The sequence below is a fragment of the Aythya ferina genome (assembly GCF_964211825.1).
Source record: "Aythya ferina genome assembly, chromosome: 3".
Lineage (NCBI taxonomy): Eukaryota > Metazoa > Chordata > Aves > Anseriformes > Anatidae > Aythya > Aythya ferina.
In genome coordinates, this window is record NC_140298.1 from 116,588,429 (window position 1) to 116,601,991 (window position 13,563).

General features: G+C 58.8%; 1 protein-coding gene across 2 annotated transcripts; it reads right to left on the minus strand.

Annotated features, from left to right (window-relative positions):
- Positions 1-775: 775 nt before the first annotated feature.
- TRAM2 (translocation associated membrane protein 2) lies at positions 776-11,955 on the minus strand. 2 transcript variants are annotated; one of them, XM_084514258.1, is made up of 11 exons: positions 11,678-11,955; positions 6,469-6,532; positions 5,637-5,746; positions 5,290-5,406; positions 3,834-3,892; positions 3,277-3,361; positions 3,088-3,158; positions 2,650-2,754; positions 2,272-2,430; positions 1,306-1,503; positions 776-1,129 (listed from the first exon to the last, which is right to left on the minus strand). In XM_084514258.1, the coding sequence occupies exons 1-11, from the start codon at positions 11,795-11,797 to the stop codon at positions 895-897; spliced, it is 1,323 nt and encodes a 440-aa protein (XP_084370384.1). In that variant the 5' UTR covers positions 11,798-11,955; the 3' UTR covers positions 776-894. The 2 variants fall into 2 exon arrangements, with proteins under 2 accessions (XP_084370384.1, XP_084370385.1); XM_084514259.1 differs by having other exon boundaries at positions 1,306-1,478; positions 11,678-11,954.
- Between the last annotated feature and the right edge of the window lie 1,608 nt (positions 11,956-13,563).

Below are 13,563 nucleotides of genomic sequence, written 5' to 3' on the forward strand. Positions count from 1 at the left end.
GGGCACAGTCCCATAAACGCAAAACCCCCTTGCAGCAGCCAGTTTGCTCAGCTGGACGTGGTTACGAGCCATGAGAACACCAGGTCCAGGAGGCACACGAGGCTGACAGGAGCTCAGAGCGGGGCAGGGCTCCAGGTTCCACCTGGACCTGAGGATATCACTGCCCCACGACAAGGCACAACGAGCTGCGGCACCCCGAGCCCAGCTCTCGCTGCTGGGAGGTCCAAACAACTACGGGGCGGTCAAGAGGATAAAAGGGACCCGGCTGTACCAGAAGAGCTGGGGCAAGCAAAGGCTAGGACGCGGGTCCTATAGGAAGAGGGATCTTCTCTCCCTTCCCTGCTGCCCACATCTCCAATATTAGCTCAAAACCAGGAGCTGGAGGAACCCTCCTCAACCACAAGACCATCGTGAGACAGGACACGACTGAGGTTCCTCCCTCAGTCCCTGGTCCCTATTTGCAGCATCGACAGCCCGCAGCACGTGCCAAGTGCTGGCCAGGTGTGCCCCAGGAGAGACAACCCTCAGCTGAGATCACCCTGAGCCTCAGGGTCACAGAGCCCCAACGCTTTTCCCCAGGAGCCTGTTCCCATAAAAGACACGCGGAGCCTTCAAACTGCACGGCCCTGACCCGGGGGCTCGGGGAAGCAGCACAGAGGGAGGGGAGAAGCATGCTGTAGAAACAAAAAAAATAATAATAATGTTCGGAACCACCTACAATGCGTTTGTAGCAACAACAAAAAAAAATGACTTGAACAACAAAATAACCAAATACTAAAGTAGAAAACCAAAATTGCACGCTTATTTACGGTGGAAACGAGGAAGGCAAAACCAGGAGGCTCGGAAAAGGCTCCTACGAGGGGGAGGGAGCAGGGGAAGGGGACCTTTTTGGTTTTATTGCAAACGGTTCGAGAGAGCAAGAAAGGCAGGGAGGGGAGCGAGAGACGCCTTGGGAGGACGACCTGTGTGTGCCAGCCGCTCGCGAGGCCCGGGAGGCCGGGCTGGTCCCTTAGTCCTGGTGTCTCGCCCTCCTCCCCAGGAGCTCCCCTCACTCCTTACGGCGACTTCAGCTTCTTGGTTCGCGGCGAGGTGCCGTTCTCCGCCTTCACCACTCCGTTTTCGTGGTAACCTGGGGATGGAAAGAGAGAAAACATCACCCTACTTCACCCCACACGGCCCCAAACCTCAAACCCTCTCGGGGCTGCCCCACGGCGTTCCTGGGACATCGCCTCATGCTCAGCAAGAGAGGCAGGTACCAAGGACACAGCTCCACACGGTGCCACCCCAGGGCCCGTTGATGCTCACCCGAGTCCCTCTTGAGAGGTTTGGCTTGCTGCTTGGCGCCGGCGGTGGCGGCGGCGGCTCGCTTCCGACTGCTCTGCTCGTGCCAGTACTCCCGCCAGCGCCGCAGCTGGAAGTGGATGAAGCGCCACATCACCGAGGCCTGGAAGAGGCACACCAACAGCAGCACACTCATTCTGGCAAGGGCGGAGAAGAGGCAGGCTGAGAAAAAAAAAAAAAGGAGCAGGGCCGCAACAAACCCGGCCTCCGACCCGCAGCGTTGGCCAAGGGCCTCCAAGGAGTGGGTGGTCACCTCGACCAGCATCGTCCAACCCATCTTTGCCAGGGGAAACCAACCCCAGCTGCTCTCTACAAGGTTGGAAGGGTGCTTGGGGAGTCCCCCAAATCCTCAGGTGTAACCCATGGCTTGAAAAAGCTTGGGAACGACTGGATGGATGCCAGGCACCAGTCCTAGCGATTTTGGAAGTGAAGCTGAATGGTGAGAAGGGCTCCCAGCCCCGGTGGGCAGATGGCAAGGCACAGGGAACCCATCCCCTCCTCTGCTCCCCACATCAACAGGCACCAAAAGGCAGCCAAGCACCAAAACGCAGCCAAGCAGATGGAAAAACTCCTTTCCGTTGACCACATCCCCATGAGCACAGTTACGGGTGCAGAAGGGAGAACCTGCGAGTCCTTCCCTACGGTGCCTGCTTCCACTCATCCTTTACAACAGGTTATTTCCCTCAATTAACAGCTTAATTTGATTGCTGCCGTGGCTCAGGAGCCTTCACCCCTGCTGGCTGCCTGCACACCTTCCCTGCTCACCAGGGCTTTCCCCTGAGTGGGTTTCAGATCCTCTCTGGGCTTTCCAAACTCAGCTTTTTTCACCCACGCCGGGAGAACAACCAAGGAACACGACGGGGGAGGTTTTCACATGCCAGCAGCCACGCGAAACGATGCAAAGAGGGAGCAGGCGGGGGACATCCCTACCTGAAGAGGATGTTGTTGAAGAGAAAGCTGAAGAGATTCCCCCTCTCCGGCTCGAGGGCCTGGTTCTCCACCCGCGGCAGCCCGAAGCCGATGACCAAGATGTACAGGGTGAGGGTGAAGAGCTTGGTGACCACGAAGACAACAGCCCAGACGTTAAACCTGGAGGGGGAGGCAAGCAGAGGTGTCAGCAGGAGCAGCCTCCATGCCCCGCGGCCACCTTCCCAGCAGGTCACTCCATCAGCATGGCCCCTTGATGGCAGCACAAGGCCACAACACGCTGGAGAAGCATTTTGTAGACCTCTCTCCTTGCACATCCCACCTCTGAGCCCAGCACGGCCAGCTCAACAGCCCCTTCCTCCTCCCGACTCGCCCGCTTACAGCTTCTCGTTGTTCTCGTCCGTGAAGTAGACCAGCCGGGCCATGTGGAAGAAGAATTCGGCTAAATACTGCAGCAGCAAGAGGATTAGCCCCAGGCGGCTTAAGCTAGGAGGGGGAAAAGAAATGAGTATCACCGGGCTGGTCAGCTTTGGTCCTTCACATCTGCCATCCCATAGCTGCAGCAAGCACCAGCCCACAGCTGGCCATCTCCCCCAAATCCCTGTCCCGAAAACATCACAGCAACGAGGAGATGAAACAGCCCAAACTGGCAGCTTTACCACCATAAAAGCCCCTCGTCTACCATCCCGCAGCCAGAAGCTCAACTTCAGCCCAGCCGCCTTTCCTCCCTTTGACCCCCATCCCCGGCTGAAGCTTTTGGGGCAAAAAAATCCCAATCCTGCACAGCCCCGAGCCCAGGGCAGGGAGGCAGGGACTCACTTGAGGAGGTACGCGCCGGCGATGTGTGCCAGGTAGAGCGCGATGCACTGCAGCTGGCGGGGGATGTCCTCCTGGCAGGGGCAGAAAGCAGAATGAATCCCCTCGCCCCGCTCCGTCCCCACCTCTCCCGGATCCCACTTGCCCTAAAACCAGAGGGCGAAGAGCCTCGGGTCCCGATCCGGCTCTCACCTTGCGGACTTTTTGGAAGTAGAGCTCCGGCAGCGCGTGCAGCCAGTAGGCCAGCTGGCACAGGTAGAAGAACTTCACCTGGAACCTAAAAGACACGGGGTGGAGCTGTAGGGGCACGGGGGGATCCCCGGCCACCCCACACCAGGCAATGCCCCTTTCACAGGCATCATTTCTGGGCTGAAATCATCCATTTGGCTGAGTCTGGGCTCTCTCCAGGGCTTTGTGCCCACGCTCTCAGCAAACCAAACTCTTGCAAAAAAAAAAAAAACAGAAGGGAGAATTCTCCCCCCACTTTGTTTCTACCACGGAAAAACAAAGAGCAAAGCAACCTGCCCGAGGTGCTGCGGCATCCAGGGTGAATAACCAAGCTGTGAGGACTTTCTTCACGAAGGCAGCCCTCCGGGAACACCCTCCCCACAAGCACAAAGGAGATGGCCACCCCCGGGATGCGTGCGGAGGGCGCTGCGCCGTCAGCACCCCGCTCCCAGCCGCAGGGAAAACCGTAGAGAGGAAGGAAGCGGTCAGCCCGAGAACAAAATGCCCTTGTGAGCGCTTACGGAAGATAAACATGCGGGTAGTTTTCCCACAAACTCCGGGGGTTCGATATGTATCCTTCCTGAAAAAGAGAAGAGAGGCGAGCCTTCAGCGAGGGAAATCAAGGCAGCGTGTGGGTACAACGGGGTGGGTTAGTGCTGGAGTGAAAATAGGAACTGGGGGTGGCCCGGAGGAGGCCCCAAGAAGGAGCAGAGGCTGGAGCCCCTCTGCTCTGGAGCCATCTGAGGGAGCTGGGGGTGTTGGGCCTGGGGAGGAGAAGGCTCCGGGGAGACCTCCCAGCGGCCTGCCCGGGCCTGAGGGGCTGCAGGAGAGCTGGGGAAGGACTCACACACCCACAGAAATAATTCAAGATGCATTGCACAGTTTAATTCTCCACCCACACGCCTTCCCCTGTCTTTGCAGGGCGGATTCCAGGGGCTCCCCTCTTGTTCCACACAAGCACAGCTCCTGCCACAGGGGTGCTGCGCTGGGCTTTGCTAGGATGTCCCATTCCATGCAGCCTAGGATAGGAACACGGCCTGCAGACCCCAAAAATGCCAGTCTGGAGGTGGCCGAGGTCCTCCAAGGAGGGCTGGCAGGACCCCCAAGCAGCAGGAGAGGACCTCTCCCCGAGCATCCCCAAGCCAGGGACCACAGCTGGACCCCAACCGGTAGCAGAGCATCCTCACTGCTTCACACTGCCAAATCCAGCCCATCTTCCCCACGCCGTCTGTTGTTTTTCCCTCCCTTTCTCCAAAAAAATACGAAACGATTCCACTCCAAGTTTTTCTCCCGTCTGTTTTGGGCTGAAACATCCCCAAAACAACCCGAGGCACTGCATGGTTTCCCTTTTTCTCTGCGTCCCCCACCACTGCCACCTCACCGAGAGAGGGATCACGGACATCTGCCCGTTTGCCCCAAATCCCTTCCAAGGTCAGCGAGCACAGAAGGACCCACAAGCTGCAGCCAAAGTAACTCATCCCACCCGGCCTTTCACAGGGCAAAATCAGCACATTTTTTTTCCAGGCTTTTCTTCTTCTGCTCCCCATGCCCCATGGGGACCCTCTGTCCCTGCTACCGTTCTGCAGTCCCCTTCAAACCCTGGTCCTGTCCATGTTTCCACTCCCCCATCACATTGCTTAGGACCAAAACCAAGTGTTTATTTTTATTTTTTTACATCTGCAGGCGTGGAAAAGAGCTCTCAGCAGCACAAGGCTTCGTCGTTAGGCTGCTTCTCCAGCCCTGCTGGAATCGGTGGGGTGAGCAGATCCATGAGCAGCATCACAGGAACCAAACCCCAGGTCAAGCCCATTCCTTCCCCTATTTCTCACAGGGATCCTGGGTTAAGCTTTTGCTAAAATGTGCCCATCTCAGCCCAATGGCTGATCGTGAATTCTTTGCTCCCATGGGAGTTTTGTGCTCCGGACACCCAAAATTCCACCCGGGGCACCCCAAGTGCAGCCGGCACCGCACCCTCACCGTCACGACGACGTACAAGCACCAAATCAAGGAGGTGAGGTGGAAGGCGACGAGCTGCCCCGACTCATTGAACTTGCTGTGTTTGACCTTGGAGAGATGGAGACGCCTGTTGATTTTCTGGGATGGGCCCGAGGGAGAGAAAAGGAACAAGAAAACGTGAGCCGCCGGGCCAACAACCCTCCTTCCTCCTCTTCCTCCCCGTCCCAAGCAGCCCCCAGAGATGAAGGCTCACACGTGGCCACCCCAGCCCATGGATCACACCAGAGCTGTGTTTAACTGCAGCAGGACCACGTCCCCACCACGGTATTTGAGATATTTCATCAACCCAAGACACCAAACACACTCACGTCCAGGGCATACTCCTGCACCACCGCGTGCAGGATGATGGCGATGAAGATGTAGAAGAGGATGGTGACCAGGTCCTTCAGCCCGTAGTGATACTGGACCAGCTCCCCGTCTGCAGATAGACCAAACCTGGGGTCAAATCTCCCAACCCAACCCATTTCCTACATTTCCTAGGGCTTAAGTCTTCTGGGGTGGGGTTATTCCCGACACAGCTCGGCTGTGGCTGTCCGTTTTGGAGGCAGAGAGAGGTCAGGACTGTGCCAAGGGCTGCAGGGCTGGGAAAAAGGGCTCCAGCCTGGGTTAAATCATTGCTAGAGGGGGGACAGCTTCTTCTCTGATTGTCACACACCCCAAGCAAGGTGATTACGGAGCCCCTGGGATTCCTGGCAGCAGGGAGGGATAAATCACCCAGCACACAGGCAGCGGAAACCGTCTGGACCGGGCTCTGTGGGAGCGCAGACCACAATTTAATCTGGAGTTCCTCAACCCTGACATTCAGGAAAGTGCAGGGCAGACCAGCTGTCTCCCCTCGCCTTATTTTCTTTAATCCCAACCGCCCTCATCATCAGCTGGATGATTTCTCAGCTTCTCCTTAGGGGCGGCTTTCTGTGCCCCGAGCCTTTGGCCCACGCCGGTGCCCAAATCACTGCCAGGCTGGGAGGCAGCAGCCAAAACACAAGCAGGGACCGAGCCCTGCTTCCCCCTATTTCTGATTTTTCAAGTTTTCTGTACCACCAGGCGAGATCCAAACAGCCTACATCGGTGGAAGCCGATTTGGGGCTTCCCCATTTTGGGGACTTGGGACAATCGCATGGGGACAGCAGCGCCTCTTACCTGCCGTAGGCACGCTGACGTTGTACTGAGGTAAGATAAACAGGAAGGCTGTCTTGGCTGTGACCTGTCAAAAACACACAGGAGTTGGAGGGGATAAAGCAAATTCATTGATAAATTCATTAATTAATTCCTCTGCCAACCTTTGTTCCCCTTTCCTACCGTGCTGGGAAAGGGGATGCGAGCGGGGCAGAAGGGAGATGTGCAGGCAGCAGGTGATGGGAGAGGGGATTTGGGAAGGAGAAAGGGGTGGATAAAAGAGGGAGAGAGCTGGAGAAGTCAGCAAAGCCTGACGAGGGGAGATCCTGCTTCCTACTGAGGACTGAGGATTCCTATTGCATCCTTCTGGCAGCACCCATCCATGTGTGACCCTTGCCGTGGCCTCACCGAGCTCTGCATGTCCCCGTCCCTCTCTCAACCCCCAGATGAAATCAAATGAAATAAAACCCTTGGGATGAGACATGGGGTCCTCTGCAAAGCAGGGCTGCGCTGCTCGCTCTTCATTTATCAATTTTAGTTGAAGGAAAAAAAAAGCCCTGGCCGTGAAGCAGGAAGATTCGTGGCGATGGGGCAGAGCCGAGCATCCCATCCCGCTGCTGCGCTTCCCCCAGACATCTCGAGAGCTGCAGGCTGTTAAAAACCCAGCTGGAAAGATTGCTTCACGTCTCGCTGGAAGAAGGTGGGGGGGGGGGGTTGAAAAAACAACCCGGGGGCTTTGCCAAGTGCTCCCGTCCCACCCCCAGGAGCATTGAGCAAGGGGCTGGAGCTCGGCACCGAAACGCTCGCGGAGAAACAAGACGCAAAGTGCCCGAGGAGAAGGAGACCACGGGGCAGGATTTGGGGTGGTAATGGAAAAAATGCATCGCGTGGCTGGCTTACGGAGACGCTCCTGGCTCCTGCGAGCCTTGCTGGAGAGGAAAGAGAAGTTCCTTCACCCGGAGCGCTACGGCACAGCCGGGACCGTGCAGCTAAACCCCATGGCAAGCTGGTGCAGGGCACGAGGTAAATGCATAGGTTCAGTGCTGGCCACGATGCTGCAGGGATGTCTTTGGGGTTTTTGCCTCTGTCTGGCTGCCACCCAGAGGTGGCACCCCCGGGATGAAGCCTCCTAACCAGCCAGAGGGGCCGTAACCAGCCCCGTGGGTGCTGGTGGGCATCACAGGAGCGTTGTTTGCAGTCTTTGGAGGCAGTCCCAGGGCTTTTTGAGGGCTCAGAGCATCCTCCCCACCACTTCGACACGAAGGGCACCTCCAGAAAGGGCACCTCCAGCTCCCCTGCAAGGCAGAGCTGAGGATTTCTCAGCTCGGGAAGCAGCTGGCGGTGCTTTTTGAGCTCACATCAAGCTCTCGGCCGGAGAAAGGAGAAGTTGGTAACGGGAAGAGCAGGGCGAGCATTATTCAGAGGCACAAGACCTGCAGCGGTGCTCGTTCCGAAACCACAGCCTGGTGAGGGAATTTTTCAAAGGTGGGAGCGGGATTCGTCTGGCCAAGCCACGTGGGGACCATATGGGAAATGCTCTACGCTCCTTGCTTGCTCCAGGCACCCCTGTGCAACCCAAAGGGGTGAGGACGATGCTCCTCACCCTGCCTGGCACGAGGGATGTGCTTAAAACAGGCGGATTTGGGAAGGTGGGATGCTCAGAGTGGCCTGGGCTGCTCCTCAGCCACGCATCAAAGCTGCACATCACCTGGGTTTGGTCTCTGATACAAAGCACCGAAGCTTCCCTGGCCCTTTTTTGATGTTTTTTTTTTCCCCCATGAGACAAGAGTCCAACCAAAATCCCAGCTTCACGTGTACAAGCACGCAAGCTGCTTGTAATAAGGGACCCTGAGCGCACGCATCCGAGCACCTACCCCAAAATCCCAGGATCACAGCACAGCTGGGGCTTGGGGACACCCCTGGGTGCCCCTGTAGGGTGCCCAGCCCCATGGCCCCATGGCCTGGCGGCCATGGCCCCTCTCCTGCCTGTCCAGGTCCCTCGGGATACCAGCACCCTTTGGGGTCAATCAACCACGAGCATCCTTCCCCGGGGAAGCACCAGGTAACTCTCCAAAACCTGTCCCTGCTGCCTGCACCCCAAAACCTCACCCCGGTGGGATTTGTGGGGTCCCAGCCGCGCTCCCGTTTGGGTTCCAGCTCCTCCCGAGGAAGGAAGCGGCTCCAAAGCCCCGGCGGGGGAGGCCGGGGGAGCTGCTGCAGCCCAAGCTGGGAAAATATTTCCCAGGCTTGAAAAACAACTTCTAATTACAGATAAAACACCATCAGGAGATTTTGCTCCGTTTTCTTCCCCTCCACCGGCCGGAGCGTTTGCTGAAGGAAAAACCACATCAGCCCCCAAGCTGGGATGGCTCAACCCGGGCCCCGTATGTACACCGGAGACCAAACTTTGGACCAGAGCCCTGGAAGGTAAACAGCCGCCTTCACAGCCCCTCCGCTGCCCGGGGTCACCAGCACGGCCGGGGAAAAGTCACTTCTGCACGAAATCCCGGCCTGTGACCCCATTCCAGGCAGCCTTGAGCCCTTCCAGGTCTGATATTGAACCCCAAATACCCTCAGCACACACTGAGCCCTGACCCCACGTGCCCACAGCAGCCGGTTCTGGGTGGGAAGGAGCCCTAAAACCGTGCCTCGGTTTCCCCATCATGCACAGATTGTGGCATCTGATAGAGAAATCCCCCGAAACGGCACGATTTCCCCCAAATTCAGCCCGTGGGGATGCTGCCCGGCCCCGCACCGTGCGCCCTGACGTGAGCTGGACAGCTGGGGGCTCAGCCGAGCCCGGCTTCGGTTTCATTTTTCTGCCAAAAAGGGTGAAAAAGAAAAAAAAAAAAACGAAAGATATGCAAAGACGGACAGCAGCTGTTTCGCGTTTCCAAACTTAAAACGGTTTGGGAGAAAAAAAAAAAAAAAAAACGAAAAAAAAAACAAAAAAACAACAAAAACCACAGAAACTTTTCACTGCCCTCCTGCACATCCGCACAAGGTGCACGGCACCCCAATAACCAGCGCCCCGTCCCCAAATCGGCCAGGGCAGCACCCCAAAAGCGGACTGGGCTCCTTGTGCCATCGATCCGCCGGGAATGGGAAGAGGTCGTGAGCCAAAGAGGATGCTGGAGGTGGATTTCGAGGCGGGGAGATGCTCGGTGAGCCTTGGAGCATCCCCTCCACCCCGCCCGGCGCGGGGCTGCCTGGGAAAAGGTTAAAAAATCCCGTTTGCGTGCCCCACAAACCCTCCCCTCCGCAGGAAACGGCCCCATTGTGAGCAGGACTCGGCCGTTTCCGCCGTCGGGAAGGTGGGAAGCCAGCGGGACCAGGGGGAGGATGAGGAGGAGGAAGGGCCGGGGATGTCACCGGGAGGTGACACGGCCGAGCTGCCACCCAAACTCACCGCGGGGGCGGCTCGGGGGGGTTGGCCCGGGGAAGAGCAGAGCAGGATTTCTCCTCCGGGGGAAGACAAGGCAGGAGGAAAACAAAATATAATATAATATAACAGCAGTGATAATAACGATAATGACACAAGAGCCCCCCGGGGGGGGTCACTGCTCGCATCGGAGAGGGGTTATTTTTGGGAAAAGCAGCCCTCAGGGCGTCACGGCCCCTGAAATCCCACAAAAGCAGCAGCACCCCGAAAGCAGCAGCTGCGGGGAGAGAAAACCTCGTGGGAGATGCAACCCGGGCGATTTTTTTTTTCTTTTTTTTTTTTTTTTTTTTTTTGCCCAACTTCGGGGCATTTGCGGGCGGTTTTGGGACGGGCGCTGGCCCTCCCGGCGGAGCTTTAGGAGCCGTCCCTTACATAAATCCGTGCCACGCACTCACTCAGCAGCTCATTCAACGCCTTTGCAGGAAGAAAAAAAAAAAAAACACACAAAAAAGAAGTCAGGAAAAGGAAAAAAAATAAAAAAATAAAAGAAAAGCCAAGAGGAGGGGGCTGCCATCGGGAGGGGGGTAAGGAAATGGATTTCCTCCTCCTGCGATTTGCTGGGGAAGGAGCCTTTCCTCTTCTGCCAGGCTCCCCCCCTTCTCCCCGGCCACCCCTTTTCCCGTCCCCGGATTCCCTGTTGAAACGTGGCACTGGGCTGGAGGGGAGGGTTTGGGCAGGGTTTTAGGGGGGATCCGCTCCGGCCACTGCCCACCCGAGGTGCCTCCACGTAGGGAGGCCGGAGAGGGTGAAGGCTGCGCGGCGGCCTCCAGCCCTCCCCTGTCTCCTCCCCGAAAAGAGGAGAGGAAAAAGGAAAAAAAATAAAATAAAAAAAATAAAAGAGAGAAAAGGGAGCTGGGAGAGGGAAGGAGCAGGGGGAGAGGCGGCGTTCAAGGCGCTGCTCGGCCTTTGTGGGGCTCTCGCCAACCCAAAGTTTCCCTGCGGAGGACGAGGGGAGGCCGGGGGCCCAGGAGCCCGCGGTGCTCGTCCCACGGCACCTGGAAAAAGCACCTGGAAAGGGGACAAAGTGGAGGAAAAGCCCCAAAAGGAGACCTGGAAGCATCCACCGGGGCTGGAGGTTTCCTTGCAGGAGGCCAGGGGTCGAGGCAGCCTCCGGGCACGGGACGGGAGGCCAATGGTGCTCGGGGAGCTGTGAGGGGCAGGGACCCTCCCCAGCAGGGGAGGCAGATTTTGGGGAGCCAAAAGGAGAAGCGGGGTTGGCGAGCACCCAGCGGAGACCCGTGAGCCTCAGTGGTGCTAAAGGGTTTTATTTGGGGTGGGGATGGGGCACCCCAAAAGGCAGCGGTGGGGTCCTGCACACGGCTGGGTACATTTTGGGAGGGTTTGGGGGAAGGGGTCCCACTGGTGGTGGGGGGTGAATGGGGTGCCCTGGGGATTAATGGGGTGCCCCAAGGACTAATGGGGTGCCCTGAGGATTAATGGGGTTCTCCAACGATTAATGGGGTGCCTCGAGGATTAATGGGGTGCCCCGGGAATTAATGGGGTTCCCCAAGGATTAATGGGTTCCCCAAGGATTAATGGGGTGCCCCGAGGATTAATGGGGTGCCCCGAGGATGGAGAGGGTCTGGTGCCCCAAAAACAGCGGGGACCTGCCCCACAGCCCCTAGAGGGAGGTGTAATGGGGTGGGGGGCACCCAGGGTGCCCCATCCACAGCAGGAGGGGGGACACACGGAGATGGGTGCGGGTGTCCTGGGGGGGGGGGGGGACACGCGTGGGAAACGGGACCGTGGGGAGTGGGGGAGCCTTGGGGGGGGCGTCGGGGGGGCTCTCACCTCGAACATGAGGGCGATGAAGACGCTGAGCACCAGGCAGAAGCCGATGTCGGCGTGGTTGTGGATGAGGAACTCCTGGCTGAAGAGCGGGTGGCTCTTGGCTCGCCTCCGAAAAGCCATGGCCGGCCCGGTACCGGTACCGGCACCGGCACCGGGAAAGCCACCGGCACCGGCACCGGGACCGGGACACACCCGGGAACCGGGGCTGGGCACCGGGAGCCGCCTCCCCAAAAACTTCCCCGGGCCCCGCACAACTTCGCGGAGCTCCGCCGCCGCCCCGCGCAGGCGCCGCCGCCCCGCAAACCCCTCCCCGGTCCCACCCCCGGCTGCTGGGCTGGACACGGCCCCCCCCGGGTCCCCTCCGTGGCCCTCCATCCCCACCCGTGTCCCTCCATCCCCCTTCGTGTCCCCTCCATCCCCCCCGTGTCCCCGTCCCCCCATCCCACCCGTGTCCGCGCCCCCATCCCTGCTCCCCCCATCCCTGCGCCCCTCATCCCCGCGCCCCCCCGTCCCCATCCCAGCGCCCACTCGTGTCCGTGCCCACCCCACGCGTGTCCTGGTGTCACCCCCCTCTTTTAAGGCCGCTTTTAGGGTCCCCCTTATTCCAGCAGTGCCAGCTCTTTCCGCCCGCAGCATCCCCGCGGACCCCTCGCCACCCAAAATCCCCCCAAAACGGAGCTGAGCAGTCCCGGTCCTGATCCCGATCCCACAAAATTGGTTCCCTGGCCCCAATCCTGCACACAAAGCACGGTCTTTGTGGGTCTCATTAAGTCACAGCCCTCATTAGGGTCCTGATGAGCCCCCGGGTTCCCCGTGCCCTTTACGGGAACAGGCAAAGCACCAAAAAGGGAACCAAAAACCGTCCGGAGTCACGGCTTGGAAAAAACAACCAACAGCACCCGGGGGCAAATATTTTTCTCTAATTCAGCTGTTTTGGTATTTTTGGAAGTGAGAATATTTTTTTTTTTTTTTGCTTTGTGGGTAAAATATTATGGGGTTGGCTCAGGGCCTTGCATCACCTCGGAGCTGGGTGGGTCGCGCCGTGCCTTGACCCAAAGCAGCAGCCGAGGGCAGGAGCTCCTGGACCTTCCCCTCTTTAAATCCCCATGGGTGGACGAGGCCAGACCCCAAACCCGCTGCTGGACGGGCTGCGACCACCCCTCGTGCCCTGCAACCCCCTTCCAACCCATTTTTTTCTTTGGACCGTGCTCAGAACCACCCCAGGAGGGGATTGGGGTGGAGGGGACGGTGCCGGCTGCGTCCCCAAGCCCCGGTGCTGCCCTGGGCATTGTTTGTGGCTCCGGGAGGGCCCCGGGCTCTGTTCCTGCTCCTTTTTTTTTTTCCAGGTGAGTGACCAGAGGCACAGGCCGTTCCCGCAGGTCACTCCCTGCATTGTCACCCTCTGTCACCCCGTTCGTTGTGCCCCGTTCCTTGCGTCCCCGCAGCGGTGGCACTGGGGCACAACTGAGGGTTTCCTGAAGAGCCAAGCGAGCGAAAATCGGGCTCGCCAGCCACAAACGAGCAGAAATCCTTTATCCCGGGGCGTCGGAGGGTCTGGGGATGGGGACGTGCCGAGCTTCCAGCCCTTCTGTGGAGGGAGAAACCCCAGCAGAGGCTCCCCAAAGTCCCCCGAGACCCGGGGAGGTTTGGGGAGCTGGAAGGAGCCACCCCCAGCACCCCAGAGCCCCCGTTTCACCCCCAGTAGCTCCCATAGGGGATGTGGAGGTGGTGAGGGTCCCACACACCCCTCTCCCCCCACCCCATGGGTGCCTGCTCAGGAAGCCTTGGGCAGCATCTCCCTCTGGTGGCCGAGGGACAAGGAGCATCGTTCCCTTCCTGGCTGCTCCGAGGGGTGGTTGCTCGCCCTCTGCTCGCTGCTGTGGGAC